The 19,850-nt window shown below is 36.1% G+C and overlaps 1 protein-coding gene and 1 long non-coding RNA gene across 3 annotated transcripts in view; one reads left to right on the forward strand and one right to left on the reverse strand.

Annotated features, from left to right (window-relative positions):
- LOC143895932 (uncharacterized) overlaps nt 1-19,850 on the reverse strand; it is a 279,573-nt gene that overhangs the window by 136,189 nt on the left and 123,534 nt on the right. The window lies entirely within an intron of this gene.
- The window catches only part of Invadolysin (leishmanolysin-like peptidase, invadolysin), a 260,628-nt gene that overhangs the window by 120,267 nt on the left and 120,511 nt on the right, over nt 1-19,850 (forward strand). The window contains exon 3 of the mRNA XM_077403383.1: nt 3,871-3,971. Coding sequence (XP_077259509.1) covers nt 3,871-3,971 — 101 coding nt within the window. The remainder of the gene's footprint in view (nt 1-3,870; nt 3,972-19,850) is intronic.

A 19,850-nucleotide genomic window follows, 5' to 3' on the forward strand; every position in this document is an offset into this window, starting at 1 on the left:
CCGCGGTTCGGTATATTCGTGGCGATGATAATAATGAACGATTCATCTCTCACCGTTTGATGAGGCATATATGTTGGAAACTTCGAAGACGAAAGACGAGCAATCGATGATCGGTTATTTACGTTTCCATCGAGGGGGAAGGACGAGCACAAAAATGCTACGAAAATGCAGGGACATGTAGGAAACACAAAATTTCCATCGTGCCGCGTGTAAATGCGGTACGGCCGGAAAGAGACGGGTATATCACGGTAGACGGCTACCACGGAAATTGCCCACCTGCCCAGTTTCCACGATCTCTTCATCTCCCGATCCCTATTTCAACGCGTAGATATATGATAAATCGAAGTGCATCGAGGCACTTTCTCATCCAGAGAAGGAGATACGGCTATATGCGCCATGCAAACGTGTACTGGATATTTTATCTCTCGGCTCATTTTCGCAAAATATATACTTCCGTAATTAACAATTGTTATTAAAATGGTGTATTATAATAATATTATAATATATTTACATTGTCCAATAAAAACAACGGAAGTACGTTGTTATTGTTACACATTTTCGTTGTACTATACGTTTCATGTGCTTTTTCCTGCTGCAGGTAATTTAATTCTTGAAATTTTAATAATGAAATGTATTGCTGGAATATCACTTACAGAAATGCATATGGATGAATAAATACGGTAGCTTCTCTATTCCTCCGAAAATAACTGCCAAGTTTTTTCTTTGAAGTAAATTATGAACGACCAGTCTTTTTTATCTTTCCTACTTTTGATCAATATATATATGTCATTGCACAAGATTTTAAAGACAGATATCGATAGGCGATCTTATCAAATAATGAATATGCAATAGCAAATTTTTACTGCAAATAAAAAAAATTAAAAATGTATTTTTAGACTGCGATAAAGCGATTGTAATATAAACATTTTTTCAATTTTTTCGCGATTATGTGGGAGTATATAATTCTAAAAAAGATATAATTATTTTATAGTCTATACGTTCATTATTGCGCAGACATGCATGTATATTTGTGCATGCATATTATCTTTTTTCATCTTTTAATTTTATATTCAAGTAACACTTTCTTATTCTTTGTTATTTTAGGAATGATATTTCTCAGACTATATAATATAATATACCACTTTAATAATATCGCTTTATGTATATATAGCTATAGTAACGTTTCCATTATTACTATCTTTACGACCAGTGGACGTAGCACTGGAAAATATCGATTCTCCGTGGAAATCATCTTAATGCCGACTGGCTGGTCTTGAATTAAGGTCAATAACCAAGATGGATGAGGCTTATGGAATTTCTCTGCGGGCTATTTGTAGACCTCTATCTTCTTGTTTTCCACCATATCACATGAACTGTCCACTTACTTAATCTTGGCATTTCTTTTCCATTAGTCCGCAAGTAATTGGATTGATGGTAATGCCATTGTACTAAATACATTTATTGAATTTGTTTTTAACGTAGATGTAACATATATGCGTATATGACAGGATCGCACAATTAATATTTTACTGTGATCACCATTATTAATAATATGTTTACATTATCGTTATCCGATGAATATATATGCGTATAATAATGTATTTTAAAACTCTTGTAGACTCTGTGTGTCAACTCAAAGTTTAATTTAATTTAATGAACATAATTTAATTAAAATTTTCGTAATTAATATCTAGTTTAATTAATTTTAACGAAAATATGTACGACCATAAGGACTGAAATTAATTATGTAAAATTTTTAATTTATTGATTTAACACTGCGCGGACACCGTGTTTTTGAAGCACTCACCCGGACACCTTGGTACTTTTAAGTCCAAAGGGGTTTCGAAAGCGTTTCTACGTGTTACAAAAAATTTATAAAAATTCATATATCATCTTTAAGGTTTCAAAAAGTGATTTCTATACTAACATAGGCCGGAACTGTTGCAATTTCTTTTTTCCCCATTTTTGTGGGAATCATAAATGTGAAAAATCGATTTAGGCCACGGTGTCCGCGCATGCAGTGTTAATGCACATCTTGTACAATAAATATACAGATTAAATATTTGAATAGTTTAGCATAGCGGTAGAAAGTCTCAGTTAGTTCTTGGTCGAGGGGTGTACATCGGCACGCGCATCCCGTCGTATTACTGGATAGACCATGGGTATAAGGATAGAAATTAGGAGCGGTCTAAAGTTTGATAATTAAGAGAGCACTATTCGCTAGAGTGGTTTGTAAGTTACGATGGAGTGCGCGTGGTTTAGCTACCGTTATCTTCTATATACGTGATACTCGAGCGCGCCGCTGCATCTTAACTTCGACCTTCGATCCGGTATTCGTGGTCCTCTCTGCACTCCTTGGCTGGCGCAGTTAATGCCACTCCTATCCTCTTAAGATATCGCATTATCACTAAGAAGCTTTCCGCGCAGGACGCAAACTCTCCGCAAGTATAAAAGTGGATCGGATTAAAACTTAACGTGGATCTTCGCATAATTGCGTTTCTAACAAGCAAGCCCATTGCGACGAGAGGCAACGGTGACCTTTCTCGATTACACGGGGCTCCATTAAACGAAATGTCGAGCCCATCCCGCCAGTCAAAGTCCCTCTTGTGGCGAAAACTCGTTACAAAGTGGCGAATTAATCGATATATCAAACCGGTAAATTTGTTCTTTTAGCTTATCACAATTTTATCGTATTAAATAATTTGATTTACGTAATATATATTTATCGTTACTTTTTGCATTCTCATAAATATTTAGAACGAAATGTCAATGTACTGATCGGTGAATTCTCGCTGTTACGAATTGCAATGCATTTCATTGAGGCGCGCGTCACTTTGTTTAAGTTCTCTTCACGTCCATTTATCTATTACCTCCTCTCGGTTCTACGGCTCTATCGTTCGCAACTTCTGATTGAAGCCCGACGGTGTGTTGAAGTTAACCAGAACTTATAGCTAGTTTATGCACCTGTCTCTTCCCTCTTATAACCTCGACTGTAAACGCGGCTCCGGCCTTTGCCGCAAGCTGCTATTCCTGCGAGCGCGAGATTGCAGCCGCCTCACCGTAGAATTCGCAACCTGAAGCCCCGTCGAAGAGCGTATCAGGTTCACGCACCGCTGGTATCATAATACCAGGCACGATTCAATATAGTTAGCACATCTTCTATTAAGATCTGTCAGTACGGGCTCAACTTTCGACGATCAATTATCGCGCGGAATAGACTTCAATGTGAGCATTCACGTGAGTCTCTAATATCCATACCAAATTCTGAATTTTGTGAATGTATAATAAGATATATCGCGTCTTTTTCTGATCATATACGAGTCTATCTTTAGATTTACATTCCACGTGCCAAAAAGGAACAGTGGAGGATCATTCCATAAATTAAGATATCGAGGATGGAAATTAATTTGCTTGGCGTATTTTTATTACATTTACTGGATTGATTTTAGCATAATAGGAATTTTTAAAAGCAAACTGACATTCATCAAGTATAAAAGTAGTTGTTCGTTCGTGAATGTGAAAATAACGCCATATTAATGAAATAAAATAGTACACCAGAATATTTCTTGTAGTAGCAAATACATCATTTATAAAAATATTAATAACTCCGTATAAAAAGCTCGATATATTTGATTCCAGGTATATGACGAATTTAGCATTGTGTTCATTTTATTTTACCACGCCACTGGCACAATTGTAATTATATATATCTCGAGTATTGTCGCGATTTAAACTGCTTCGTATTATTTTACAATCTATTAATACATTTATTAATAAACTATGAACAAAGCTCTTGAGTTGCGCGGTATTTTACATGGTATTTCTGGTATTTTATGTAAACTCTAATCAAATTCCGCCTTTGTTTTCCAGATAATTCACGGCGTACACATCGAGCCAGCGCACGAAGTAAAAAAACGTAGCATCAGTCAGCCAGTACGGATTCTGTTATCTTACGACGAGAGCGTCTTTAGGTAAGTTCGTGCACATATGTGTTTCCACAATGTATTCAACGATATTTGTCGACGGCGCATGAAATTACGGAGGAGTTACGGATCGACTATATCAGGATATAAATCGAGTTCACCTCGCAGCGCAGCGAATTGCCGCTAACTATCTTAAGCGGCAATCTCCTGCGAGCAATCGAAAATATAGAGGAATGTTCAGGTCTAATTTGATTTATCCGCGAATTTGGATGCTTCCGATTTCGTGTGACGTGGAATATTTATCATGATATTAAAATGAGAGAAAGAGAGAGATAGAGAGAGAGAAAGAGAGAGAGCGAGAGCTTTTAAAAATTTTACTTTTTGCATCTTAAACATTATAGGTGAAAAACGGTTAGAAATCAATGTTTCAAAGTACATATATCCATGAAAATAATGCAAAGTTCTCAATATATTTTAATTCAGTACAGAGTCTTGTAATTTCTTGGATTGTAACATGTTATAAGATTACATTACAGTCGCGGTGGAGGAATAGTTTTTCCTGCCTGATAAAAAAAAATTCGGCATGTAATGAGGTTAATACACTCCGTAATTTATTCTTGTGATGATTAATCTTCTATGCGCGCTTACGCTCGCAATTCACTCGAATAAATACGGTTTTTACGGACGTCGTCTTGTCGTCACGCTTACAGTGGGTGTGTCCAATCCGCTACGCATTTTATACAACGCACAATGGGATCTTTTGCACGGAGCTAATTTAGTAAAGTGCTCATAAATATTTTCTGTGCCGTTTAATTTTCAAATGGTGGCAGAAATTAGCTCGGCCGTCGTGTAATACTTCCGTTACTGCACGACGCTCCCGGGTTACCTGTCACTTACTCGCGTCGTGAAAAGAACAGTACAATTCACCACTCTCGCAGGAGGATAGTCTCTATCCGTAATTGCCGCTCTTGCAGACGTTATTTCTAATTCGCGCGAAAATTACTGTATAAGGTGCTCCTCGAGGTGCTCCTTAAACATTTACATCGCGAATATACGATCGCGTTTGCCGTTTCCGAGGGATACTATTCAAATCGAGAGATGTATATGGTCTAGCGCGAGAGGTCCATTGCGAGTTTCGATATTACCGGGTAATGTCTTCAAGAGCTACAGTAATGTAACTCCAGATGGCGAATTTTGCACAATTATTATTTGTATTATTTTCTGTAAAGTACTGATACTCTTACCTCCTAGGTTATTTCTCGAGATACCATCCCGGAAATTTAGAGAGGTTTCAGATAATCTCTACTGCATCCCTTTAGTGTCTTCTGCCGCAACTGCGGAAGGTAATGCGTTAAGGCTATAATAGCTGGAAACATGATAAGCAAAGATATCGTTACTGCTCCAAACGGCGAATCCGTAGTAGCTAATGTGAGACATAATATCGAGATGGTGTATAGCTTTGTATAACGTGATATTTACACATTAAATAAACGATCGCTTGTTGACTTGAATCGTAGTATCATATATACGCTGTTACGACATATTTTACTTGAAAGCAAAATATTTAATTGTATCAATCTCATAAATAAAGATTTTAAAATTTTTTCAAGAGATTTTTTTAGTTTACTCTTCTTCTTTTATAAGCTTTCTCCGCGATCGTAATTGTGAGTCATCTATTTTGATATAGGATTATCGTTACGCAAACGGCAAGTGTCTAGGGACTTATAAAGCAATTATTTTTATTGCCCTTTTCGCCCGTTACTGCAAAGCAAATAATCCTGTGTCAACCATCTTAATCCAGTGACAATTTCTGAAACAATCGTTTCACTCGTGTATAGCGCGCATGCTGGAAACGCGTATAACGTCGCGCAGTTTCGATAGTCGCATACTTATTCTCAAAAACCGTTTCCGTTCTCGCGATCATAGGATAACTCGGCGTACCGGCGTGTCACGATGAAGTGCAACGCGGCGACGTAACCGTTATGAAACGACTATTGCGAACTCCTATCTTGTCGGCGATTCACAGACCATTGACCCGTACTCCAAGTTTGATGCGGCGCATATATAAGCGACGCTCTCTCTCTCTTTCTCTCTCTCCTCGTGTTTTGCCGTCGCGAATGTATAATTATATCCCAAGGATGACGCATATATTAACGATTCGCTATATTCCGTGGTAGCCCGGCTGGAACACCGTCGCATTACGCCAGTTACGGTAAGGCAGGATTTCTATCGGTCCGCTGGGTTTGCCAAGATTTCTTAGCGTGTGGTTTTTTGCACCGTGCGTGCACTGGAATATATGCGTTACGCGGAGCGGAAGCGCAATCCGGATAAGTGCGCGATGTACTCGAGTTTCATTATACCGAAATTTTACTACCGCTTTTCGCGCGCGGTGGGAGGATAACGAAGTGTTTCGTTAGGATATTTTAAGAACAAAGTGCAACGTACAGATTTGTATTCGAACATGAAACACGAAAGATAATCGAGCAATGGCTGCGGAGAACAGATTGAAATAGCTCGGGCAGAAATAATCAGAAGCCGAGGGCGGACATCCGAAGTATGTCACATTTCACACGGTGATGACGTGAATTGCATAAGATTCAGTTTAAAGTGTCGACCGCGGCGACAGAGCAACTTTTATAACTTTCGAGACTGAAAGTTCAGCAGTTGTTAAATGCCTCCCTGGCACTCGGCGAAACTTTTGGAGTGTCGGGTCCCGTAAGTTTCTAACGTTGCATTAACCGCGCGTCTTGTTCCTTGGACGTGTATTCATCTGTAAACAAGATCTTAGCTATGCATAAAAGATTTTTCATTAGTCATCTTCCGTATAAATATTGTAATATGGGTTCAACGACGTCGTTGAATATGTCAGTTGCGGCAAATATTTAAAGAGTTTTTCGGTTTAACAAAGTTAAACCGTAGAATCAATTTTGGTAACAGCTCAATGTATACTTGGCACTTTTCGACTATTCTTTTAGTTTCGTTACATTTTTTAATTTGTATTCAATAGACACTGTTTTTTTTTTTATTTTCAAGCTAATGATATTTTCAATTTTGAGATGTCATGTTAACGAGCGTTCAGAAGCCGTGCTTGTGGGCGTGTACTTGAACAGCTACAAAAGTTGAAGTGACACACAATCGCGTCGCGCTGCACAATGGCGTGTATGCATGTAAAAGTCAGACCAACACTTTCCGCGAGATAAGGTCATGTCGCGCTGTACTGCGCGACACTTCGTCATTATGCACCTTTTCCTGTATGCCATTATACTTGCGACCTGCGCATCGCGACGGAATTTTTTCTAATCGTGCACGCGTGGAGGAGCGTTGACCTGTAACAGCGCGTCTCGTTGATTTCACTTTTCACGTGCGGTGCGTGCTCGTCGAATATTTACGATGTTAGTTAGTTACGCGTTATCGCGGTAACACCCCCCGATATCTGCGATCTCGTAAAGCGAAATACAATTTCCGGGGATGCATTTGTTGCATTATAGCGGAATAATAAGACTTATCTCCTACGAAAGCTTTTGTTTCGATCTACCGAGCGAGTAATATAATTGCATCGGATAGGAAGTTAAAGAAATATTGCGGCTGACGTGAATTTACGTGCATTGACTTCCGTCGTTTTAATTATGTGTGAATTGTAAAATCGCGTTAAGAAACACTCATACGAAATAATAAAATATGTGTATTCAAGTGAAGCATTTATATTAGGCATTAGGTATGACAAAATTTTTGCGAGGTTTTACATCCTTATAGATATATTGCTGGGTATAAATATTTTTAAATCTTTTTTAAATTATTTTGTTGAAAAATTCTGTGACACGTCTATGCATCGTTGACAATATTACATGCATGCAGCAGCTTTTCAAAAAGAATTAAAATAAATCCGCAGCATTTTCAATACTATTCATCTGTGACATTTCTCATTTTTGAAGGATTATTCTCAGGTTTTGAAATATCAGTCATAATTTTCACATATCACACGTAATTATGAAACCTCTGAACATATCGTCATATCGAAATTAATTCTAAAAACTGTTCATATTTATATCAGAAGGCGTGTCATTAATGCCTTCCTAGCTGTGTTCTTGGGATTTCTATAGTGCACGTTACATGTACTATATGCTTCAGGTGGAAGGCATTAATGACGCCTACTATACATATATTACGAGAACAATCCACTGTCAAACCTATCACGCAGATTGAAAACTCTCATTTGATAGGATAACATTTTTGTTACCGTGTTCGCGTGTTCCTCGATGCGGTGTTATTAGCAGATTCGCTCGCGAATTGGATGAAAAAATTGCGAGCAGCATGGAATAATAACGTGCAGCGCAAACAGCAGCAAATTAATTAACGAGTGAGTCGGGAGGTAAAATGTGACGAGATGGATGGTTCGAAAAAAAATTAGCTTTTCGCGCGGGAGCGCAACATGGAGCAAATTTAGCAGTGACTACTGCATTTGGCTGGGTATAATAGTTACATTAGCCCGCGCGTGTGACATTTTACATGCCATTTTATCCATCGAAACTGTGCTGCCAGATTGAATATGTATTTTTCTTTTACTAACGAATCGCTATTTTATCATGCGACATCGCGTGATCTGCGCTTTTTCTCGGTTTCACTCGATAATCTCAATTATTAACTCCTCTGTTTTTTGTATTCGATCGCGCTTGTTATTTGCGGGGTCGATTCGGTGAGCGATATTTGTGTCGGTGATTATAATCGGCAATATTTTTTATACAGCGATACAGTTATATTATATTGATAAAGCACTTGCGAGTATTGCACATCTCCCGCTACGGACTAGTGACTATAGAGTATCCGCAAAAATATAGTTGAAATTCGCGACCGTATACGCGCGCGTGCATTTTTTGTTTCCGAATATATTACGAGCTGATCCGATCAATTTCTGTTACATCTGCTTTACATAAATAGATGTGTGGACAGAAATATATGCTTCAGCAGTTAATCCTCTCAAACATTTAAGCCTATGATGTGTTCACATCTATTTCCTGTTACAGATATAAATGGTTGTTGTTTACATTGGATTTTATTTAAGTACCTAACAATAAGAGAGTTCATTAAATGCTTAATAAATATCGAGCTAGCAGTAAATTTTATGTGTCGCATCTTTATACTTTAAGTTCTTTCCATTGGTTTATTTTTTTTTTAATATTTGGGATAAGACTAATTTTATCATCGTGTCTCCAACTGATTGCTCCAATTTTTTGACATAAATTTTTTAGTATCTTTCATTTGTAATTTCTCCTCAGAAATCGCTTTTTTGATTTTTTTTTCTACGTTTTTATATTTGAGCTCTTTCACCCACTTTTCCATATGTTGATCTCCTTTCCCTCTTCTTGCTTTATAGTTTTTTCTTTTTCTCTCATCTCCCTTCTGTCCTCTTCATATAGATAACATTGCAGCAGCAAATGTTCTATACTTTCGCACTCATACCCGCATTCGCATCTGTCATTATCTATTATGTTCTTTCTTGCTAGCGTTTCCCCTAGATTGAAATGGTTGGTTCTTATTCTGTTGACCATTAACCACTCTACTTTCGCCACATCACTAAACCGTGTGGTTGACTTTTTTTCCTGTTATATATTTCTTTGAGGAGAGTATTTTCTTCCGTGTTGCCTTCCGCTTTTAGGTATTCGATCCCTTGTCCCTTTCTTTCATTTCTTTCTTAAATATTTTCCTCATGTCCATCACTGGTATCTTTATTTCACTTTTATTTTCTTCTGTAGCTATTTTGGCCAGGCTATCTGTTTTTTTGTTCTCTTTATTAGTTCACATAAAAACTTTGTTATATGGAAGTTTTATAAGTCGACGTTTAATTGAGCGAAATGTGCTCAAATTGCGTCAAATTGCAGCGCATTCGAATTTTGACTGTCCTTGTGCTTGTCTCTTGTAATTAATAGCGGCTCCTCGTTATCGATAATTAATCCCGTATCGCCCGTATACGACTAAATGGAAAAAAAACCTAGAATTAACCAGCGAAGAGAGATCTATTGATATTGTCGCTATCCGACCGTGGGGCGATTCCTCTCGGAAGATCATAGCTGGCGTACCATCCCACAGAAAGCGGCGAAATTTTCGCCGTGTAGCGTCCAAAATTTGGCCGCCCGCCAGAGAAACCGCAGTGATGTTGTATAAAAGCCCGCTCGCAGTTACGCGGCCTTATTGAATTTCGGCATCGATATCGACGTTGGAAATGGAGCTCTCAATCTAGGGGTTTATCCATAGCCACACGTATATGCTTTTATTTTCCGGATACAATCATTGAATACCGCATTGAATACGAATACTTGATGTCCGTATGAGAATCATAAAAAGGATTAAAAGTTAAAAGATATATAAAACCACTGAGAATGAAAAGTGGTTGTCTTAAAAGTGACATAATTTAGAAAAGTATAAACTTGTAAGGCAAATTCCGTGAGCACTTTTCAAGTATGCGCAAATCATGGGTTCGCAATTTGTTTCAACTTCAGCAATAACTCTAGATAAAACGAAGTGCTTAAACTTAAGAGATTGTTATTCGAGAACTTTCACGTTAATACTGACACGCAAGAAGCCATATAGTCTTCAATATAATTGCACATATTGGAATTCCTTTTGTAACGCTATATACAAAGGCATTGGCGCAGTTTCGGCAGTTTATTAAACGTGAACAAACGTATCAAGCTTGAAAGTTAGAGATCTTACGTCTACATTACATTTGCATCGAAGTATTAATCTTCATCATCAATACTTGGAAAATATATATTCTTTCATTTAATTTCCTATGATTATTTCAGTAGCTGCTCTTTCAGCGTGGCCTTTTAACCCAGCTGAGCCACACCTGTAATTTGTCTTTCTACTCTTGCATGCAATGGTATAGTCTATAACTAGATTGAGAAGCAAGTTTACAGTTTAACTTGAATTCGTTAATAGAGATAAGTTCTCGGAATATAACGAAGTGGAGATCGTAGATTTATTTGCGTTTGAAAATTATATAAACCAATTTGAATATCTTTTAACGACTCCTTGTCTTGATTAGCGCGTAGCATTCATCTCGATATTGATTATTTCAGATATAGAAAGCTCGGAGAGTCATAGCTGTTTCTGTCTTTGCTCTTTCAATGTAGAGTGCCGCGCTTCAATAAGTAGGAAGTTCTATAGATTGATATCGATGTTACTTTCAAAATTAAACTCTGTTCGCGACCCATATCATTGTTTGCGCATTGATATGACCGAAATATATGGACTTTGTAACTTAATACTTGCTTTCAACATAGTGAGAAATTGGGAATGTTATAAATTTTATAAAAAAAGAATGAGATACTTTTTGTGTATATTCACTCGAGACACTAGCATTTGTTTAGAAAATATAAGATTTTTGGGCAACATAAGCGCGCGCACCCGGGGATAATTTTTTTTATATATAAAGTAACCCACTGCATGAATTATTTGTTATTGGATCAAGGTAAAGTTGTTTTCAATTAAAGTGATATACATTCCTGCACAAATAACGGGAAAAATGTTTGTTGTTAATTTAATTTGCGTTAATAATTTTCGGTGAATATGTTAAAGCACATTATTTGCTCTTCGCAAAGAAGTTGAACATTAATTGTCTTTAAATATAACACTGTGACTAATGTAAGAACTTTATCCGCTACATGATATACAGAAACGTTTGTTCATGTGTTATAATGAATTTGCAACGCGTGTGGCACACAGTCAGCTAGTTTCTCACGAGCGCGCTCATTCGCAATGAAAGTGTAGAAAACACGGTAAAGGGAGAGAGTCTGGTAATTTTGTGCCCTTTGTGCTCGTTCCCATGTGCATATTTATGTGCTCCTGACCCAAGTGGCGCTTCATCAACGGGCCCCAGTTAGCAACAATTTCTGAAACGTTAACATTCTTGCCTCTGCATACGAAAACAAGTACTGTGATACTGATAGTTTGCTTGCTGCATGGCTGGCTCCCTTTATATCCACGTGCTCATCTCTAATTCATGTATAAAAACGGGATAACGAACAAAAAATAGTATAATATAAATGCGTGCTCTTATATGTATGTATGCAAATTAAACCAAGTTTTGTTTTCATGTATATTTTAAATTTATTATATGTTTTTTTTACAACGTTTCAAATATTATTATATATTTAGTGGAATTATTTTCAAATTGTAATAAATAAGAAAAACATTATTAATTGAATTTTTTCTATCAACGAGTGTTATTTATATGAAATATAACTTTAAATTATAACACTCTGCACACATACACTCTTTCTATTATACATGATATATATAGCGCTCATAAATACTATAATTATCTTATATGAAGTACATATGTATATTATTAATAAAACGGAAATCAATTGGATCGTTATCGAATAGAACATAAATTTACATACCGTATGCTTGCGTGAGTGCTTTCTATAAGAAAGTTTTTGATAATATTTCTTAGGAAAAACCTAAAGTCGAGAAACTTTCTTTAAGGGTGAAATTTTTTCATAGAACTTTCTATTATAAAGTTGTTCGTTGGGAGAGAACTTTCTTCTATAGGTGCTAATGGGTTATTTTTTAATGTATCTTATGATTTATAAGCTATTTTTTCTCGTCAGCTTTAATTATAAGCTTTATACGAAACTTGTAAGAATACGTTTCTTATTATTTAAAATCAATATTTTTATTAATCCTCGTATCAAATAAAGAATTAAATAATGAAAGTTTTTCTACAAAAAATTTTATTTTTTATGTTTTCTTCCTACAATATAAAAACGTAAAAAATAACAAAATATCATTTATTTACAAATTATTTTTTAATACATAGCTTTTATAAATACACATTTTAACACTTTAGCTTTTTATCTTCTCTTTAATCAATATGTTGACATAAAGTACGTATAAAGTTAACAAATTAAATTACTGTTGATGAATTAATATAGCGATAACGAAAACTGATGGTTTGTTGAACCCAGCGCCAGTTTCCTGAACCAGTTTCATATTTCACAAATCGTAACGCCTTTTCGCGACAGTGACGAAAATACCGGTAAACTGTGAAAGCCCGCGCGGTAATTTTTTGCTTTCACTGTTCGCTACCTATGCGTGTCTACATATAGCTACGTGCGACAAAGACCGGCCATTTATAAAATATTAGCGAGGTGGTGTTTTTTTCAAAGGCAACCAAGTTCACACACACATGTTGGCGCGCGTGCTCAAGCTTTGCCCGTTTTTACGTCAAAGGTCTCGCCTTAATTGGTTGTTTGCATTTGCACGCGTAAATTGTACATTTCTCTCTTTCTCTCTCTCTCTCTCTCTCTCTCTCTCTCTTTTTCTCTCTTTCCCTCCCCTCTCTCTCCCTCCCTTTCTTTCTTTTTCCAGCTCTTCTTCCTAATCACCTTTCTCTTTCTTTTTCATTAGTACATTGTCTACGCTCTATCTTTCTTCCGGTAAATGTTTGTCTTGTTATGGCTTTATACAGTGCTGCAACAGGCCGCAAATATCTTCGGGTGACATTTGTGTAACCGATTCTATTTGCCAATCGTAAATTAACCATAATATCTAGATATTTAAATAGGCTTACCGACATGTTCGGTGTACTAATGACACTAAGCTATACAAAAACATACAAAAGACTTTATAAAATAGACAAATGAAAGTGTCGTTTATCGATAAAAATATTCAGATTATATTTAAATCATCAACGTTATGCTCAAGCTAAATTTTTAGCAACAGTATTTTAATTACTAAGTATCTTTTTTTATGCGCGTTTGTATTTCGTATGATTCGAGTATATTTCATGCACGTGGAAACTTGACGAAGAAAAATACGAGTTATGGAATATTTTCATAAGCACTGGTAAAATGACACGTGTGTATATAGGTCGATGAAATAATTCGAAATATCAGAATTATTGGCCGAATTGTTGTAAGTTGCACAAGATGTTATGTTGAGTTACAGATCAAAGAAGCAATAATACCGATATAGCTTTTATTTGTTTCGCAGTATTGGAATTGCGCAACAAATTATTAGACGAATTGTAGAATAGTAACGGTCAGGCGAGTCTTTGAATAAGTTAGTGTGCCGTAAATTTATCGTATTAATCAAGGGAAATTGATCACCTTGGAATCCATGTCGATGTCACGGACTTCCATCGTTAACCATTTTCTCACAGGATATTGAATTGTGATATACATGTATATACAGTTTGAATTGGAATTTAGAAATTACGTTACTTTCCCAGTTTTCTTCGCGAAACTATCGCGTAGATCCTTATCTATCGTAGAACCAGCCTCGCAGCCTTCTACGCTGCTAATGAACGAAACTTTCCTCTTGCTTTTTTAAACAATACCCTCTCGTTGCTAAACTTCGTAACGAACTTCGGCAATCGCTTTATCCCGTAGACAGGGGGTGGCTGTGTATTAACAGACTTTTGCGAATACTGAAGGAATGTGGACTGTGGAGGGTACGCGGGAAAGACTCGCTCACGGAAACGGAAATACCTTTCGAAGCTTTAAATGTTGAAGAAACTGTGCGGGTCTGAAAAGGAAGTAAGCAGAAGGCATGCTGGGCTTGTTCGCTCGCGAATAAATTTGGTTTCAGACAATATGTGTAAATCGTTTGATTAATAATCTATAATATATTATTACTGAATCCACTAAATTGCTGCACTATTATTTGAATCCTGCTGGTGTAAAAAATGTGCATAATAAGTTTTACGTTTACCAATCTTTAAATATATTATATGACTTTTTTATTTACTTACTGTGTTTTTTATTTTTCATATATTTTAAGATATTCGATTGCGTGAATCTCTAGTATACACTCGTAAAATCGTAAGTTTCTTAAAATAAAATTACTTTGATCCGCCGAAACAGAGTAATCCGTGTCCTAATATGTGAATTTTCGTAATTAAAATGATTTTGCAACTTGAAAGACGATGATCCACTTGCTAAATTGAAAAGTTGTCGACCTCTTTCGTATAATCTATAATGAACAATTTCATGAGTCAATATGCATGCCCTTTTATCTTGATGAATACAAGCGGCGAGTAACTATTCCGTTTCGCTAGTCTGAAGATGTTCACATTTTCTGCTGGCTGGAATATTTACAGGCACATTGCATACTAATCTAGTCTTTCAGACATGCTTTGTGTTTTGCTTTATAATGTATTTGCATTTGAAAGTATCCTTTTTGTATTTCCACGCGCACAAGGATTCGAATATTTTGAGTAGAGCTTTCAAAAGTGCATTGCATACGAAGCATACATTTTATTTTGATAAAAATAAATGTTACCTGTAATATTTTAATCAATATATAAATTCTTTTAATTATATGTACGTATATATATATACATGTTATTTTCACAAATGGAGATAATTAAAATGTCTCGATAGCTAAATAAAGGTAATTATTTTAAGAGTCAGATTAGAACATGAACAGATAAATATATGTGTATTACTATTTCTTAAATACATTTCCGAAATCTCCGCAAACGCATCTTGAATCTATCTACGGTCTTTGCATTATAAAGCTCTTCGTACTCGCGCATATCTTGTTAGCGAGTGAATCACGTACGGCCGCCGTCGGCGTTCGTTAATTGCCGTAATTGCAATAATTAATTCGATTCATTCCCAGCTGCGTCTGATTAATTCGGTCCCTTCGCCCTCTGCACGCAGCCATTCGCTCCAGCCGGTGCGTCATCGTCATAAACGTGCTTCGAAATTTCGTCGTTCAGAAATGAGGAAAATGCAGTAACGCACTTCCGTTTGAATTTTTTCGTCATTGCATTACATATGGATGCACGCGAAGTTAGAAAGTATTATTAAAAGAAATTAAAATTAAATGTAAAACGTGTTAAATATCTTTAATCTTGATTTTTTTGCGCTTTCAAGTACACATTTACGTAACGTTATGTGTAAGAAGATAATTTCTTTCATTGCGATGTAAAAAGATAATGGTTCTTACATTGAATTGCTTGATGGATGGAAGCTATATAGCGTAATTTGCAGCACGGCATAACGTAGTCGCGTGGTGCATTTACGTATATATAAAGTATCTCCGCACGGCAATGAAAGACATTCTTCGCGAGACACGCTGCATTGACGATTGTTGGGCGTTAACCGCATTTGCCGCTGCGCTTTTGATTCTCATGCCATTCAACTTGACTTTTGCCGCGCGTGAGCACTTTCACCGCATTGAAACGGAGAATGCTCGGAAAGCGCGAGCAGGACGTACGATACCGGTATTACGAAAGTGCAAACCGTCGATAGTGCACTTGGCATCGCACGCGTGAATGCAGCGCATGCATCAAAGTTCATCGCACGACGATATACGAAAAGGCATTTTTTTGAAATAAAATAATTGTTTAAATTGCAATATGTGATTTTAATTGCGATGGATGAGGTTCGTGGAAATATAACATTGTCGAGATTTGTTATGCAATTATATAACAATATATGTTTAATTCGAATCGTTATGTATCTTTCATTGAAGTGTTTTTTTTTTAGTTCTGCACAAAATGAGCTGTAAAGATTTTAAATTTCTGGTTTTATTATAATATTTTAATTTGTCCGAATTTTCTCGTTAACATTTCGACGGAAATTATACATTTCTTCTTTCATGGATATGTAATTACGAATGTCGAAATGGAGCACTTGTACGTGCCGCGGATAAATAATTCCAATTCAGTTTGTAATGCGCGCGTTCGCGCTTTATTCACTCCAAACATTAAACGAAGTAGATAACGGAATCATTGAACGCGCAATTAATTTGCGTAGATCAATGAATTTAATACATCATCGCCGCTAAATAATGGCTCATCGTTTAAAATATTTAACTCATAACTTTTCAACATGTGAACGCTAATACAAGGGCCTTACATGGTATCGCCAATATCGGGGTGCACGATTGAATTTTGTATTAATATTTCATAATCAGACTGGGTATGCGAGATTATATTACGCCACGTTTTCACGAAAATGATACATGATTATAACCGATCTAATGCATTCATGAGTAATACGAGTGACACTGCGTTAGTTACGCACGCATTATAACGTTCCAATCTATGAAACTCGGAATAAGCTTTATATTTACGAGGAAAATACAAACTGTTCGATGCGTTCACAAATAACATGTTTATCTTTAATTCACGTTAATTACTGCAGTCTGTTTAATACAGTGTTTTTGTAATATCGTTTACGTTCGAGCAATTCATATTGTTAATGCGCGCGCGATCATTTATCCGCTTCGTTGACTATATTGAAGAACTACATGCTACTTTTGTAAAGTATCAATCTATAGAAACGACGGTGTAGATCGCGTGGTTATACGAAACCAGGCCAGCTTTGTAGTGTGACATTCTTTCTCCGAAAATGCAAGGGTATACTCAAATGTCAGGTTGCAACAAAGCTTCGGAAAATAATTGGACGTAAAATTGGCGAAAATACGGGGCAACTGACCTCATGACAAAACTGATCTTGATAAATAAGCGTTTACTGTTACACACTTGCCACTTAACCGACAAGTGGCACGCGCGCAAAATTTCTAACTACTTATTCTTGATGCTAATTGCCGTGCATCAGGGTTAAATGGGGCCATGTCGTAACACGAATTTTCCATATAATGCTCGCACAGCTCTTTCCCGCACCGCTCTCTATCAGAACTCTTGATTGCTAATTATGAAATTTGCCCGTGCCAGTAGTAATAATAATAATAATAATAATAATAATAATAATAATATCAATATTGCGGTTTATTTCATGTTTGTAATTAACTCATAGCATGTAGATTCTCTTCCACAAAAATTATCTAATTTTGGTGTAATAAAAGGGAAATTTACGCGTGACATTACCTATTATGTTCCGCTTAATTTAATTAAATCGTTAAGTTCAACATTTACTTTAAAACATTGAAATTCTGTCTTGTACGTTTCAAAAATATATCTTCAAGGTGATTTTTTTTAAATTTTATAATTATTTTTCTTTAACCCAACAATTCAATATCATGCTTATGTTAGTTTAATGGAATATTCAATATCTTTACAGAAAGAAAATATATTTTATAATTTTTAATAAAAAAAATATCAATTTGTTGTGTTAAATTTTTATCTTTTCAATGCACATTTAGAAAAAATTAAGTTTGGCAAGTTGGATTTTATCTTTAATCGATGGGTCTCGAGGCACATCTCATCTTAGAATTTTTTATTGAATTTGTACGGAAATTCTTCTGACACTGATTTCATTCGATCTTCGTCGCCGTCAGTTTATCACATTACGCGGACTTCGTCATACATTTAAACATTTTTGAATATTTAACTTCAAAATTCTATTTCGAGCTATAATATATGTATAATGCTAAATGCAGGATCTTTTTATGCAATTAAAAAGAAAATCGTGAATCTCGCATGACCATGAAATATCTGTTGCATTTTTCCTAATAAAGGAATCAAAATGAATTAATTAATTATCAATTTTATGTAAATATGCGAATAAACATACATTTCTGTTGATGTCAGTTCTTTATTTTTCCGAAAAAGGATGGGGTAAAGAAAAGGTCATACAAAGGAGGGAAGCGTGAGTGGAAAGTTTGGTGGAATGCGTTACTGGAAAATCTACCAAGCAACTTGGGTTCCGTCCGTGAAAATACGTAAACTCCATCTCAGGTTCACACGTTCCCGCGCGCGAGCTCTCTTTTTATATATATTCCCTGTTTTTTTGCCAATCGTTCTAAAGCGACAAGTTATTTTCTGTGGAACAGATTAAATTGTTCTGCACCGCCACTGTGCTCTTTGGTAATACCGCGGGTGATTTTCTACAACAAATGGTGGCTTACATATTTTTTCTAATTTTTCGCGTCATTTCACAGTACACAGATTGTATCAAGAATCATTTAGATTAATTCCTTCAAAATATAGAATCACTACTGTATACGGATGTCTCTTTACGTCCGTCTTATGTCTCGAACGAGAATATTCTTTGTTGAATTATAATTTTATTAATTTTAATGTACTAATGAATATCTTTATATCTTTATATTTTTTAAAATATGAGGATATAATTTACGTAGTCTGCAATTAAAATATCAGCAGCTTACGTATTATGAGAATAATTTATGATGATGATGAGTTTTGTTAATAATATAATTTATCTTCCAAAAAGTTTATATTTTTATTTCGAGTTTTAATATATATTTTTTAAAATATATGTATAATATTAAATTATTTTAATGCATATATTTAATAGTAAAATTTTTATTCAGTATTAAAGACTTTTAGTTGACAAACCATTATAGCGATATTATAATCACATTAGATGATTGATTAGCATTATACTAATCGCACACATTGAAAGAACTATGTTCGACGTCGATTTTGAGTTGGTCGGAAAATGGAGGGAGAGGGAAGGACGGGGATAGCTGTATAATGCGAAACCTCGTAACTGCATCCCGTGGTTACGCAATAACTTCAGCCCGTAACGATCCGGTTCTCTAATCGTCACGATAATGGCGCGGCGACACGTTCGGAGCTTAACGACCGTGTAAACGGGCGTCCACGCTGTCAAGTGCCGTGTTTTAAGCAGGCGGATCACGCTCGTGAGCGAGTCGGCGCGCTCGCAGCTGTGTCACGCGTGTTACCGAATGACAAAACATATAGTGCCGCCGAACCGATGAAGGATGTATCCCTGCGACACGGTATTTTCACGCTGAACGATACATCGAGCCGCTCGCGCAGCTGAGTCCTGGTCGCAAAAAATGTCTTCCCATATTGCGAATGTCCTTGAAATATTTAGCAACATGGATTTTACGTGTGTTCCGCGAAGTTCCATTTTTTACCGATACAATCATGATCGATATATTTGCTGTCAAGGCATTTAATCTCCGTGTCAATCGCGTCCACGGAAAAACGAATTTATCTTCGTCAGACGAATATCTATA

This window comes from Temnothorax americanus, unplaced genomic scaffold, assembly GCF_048541705.1.
Source record: "Temnothorax americanus isolate GAGA-0224 unplaced genomic scaffold, ASM4854170v1 Scaffold17, whole genome shotgun sequence".
Taxonomy (NCBI): Eukaryota; Metazoa; Arthropoda; class Insecta; order Hymenoptera; family Formicidae; genus Temnothorax; species Temnothorax americanus.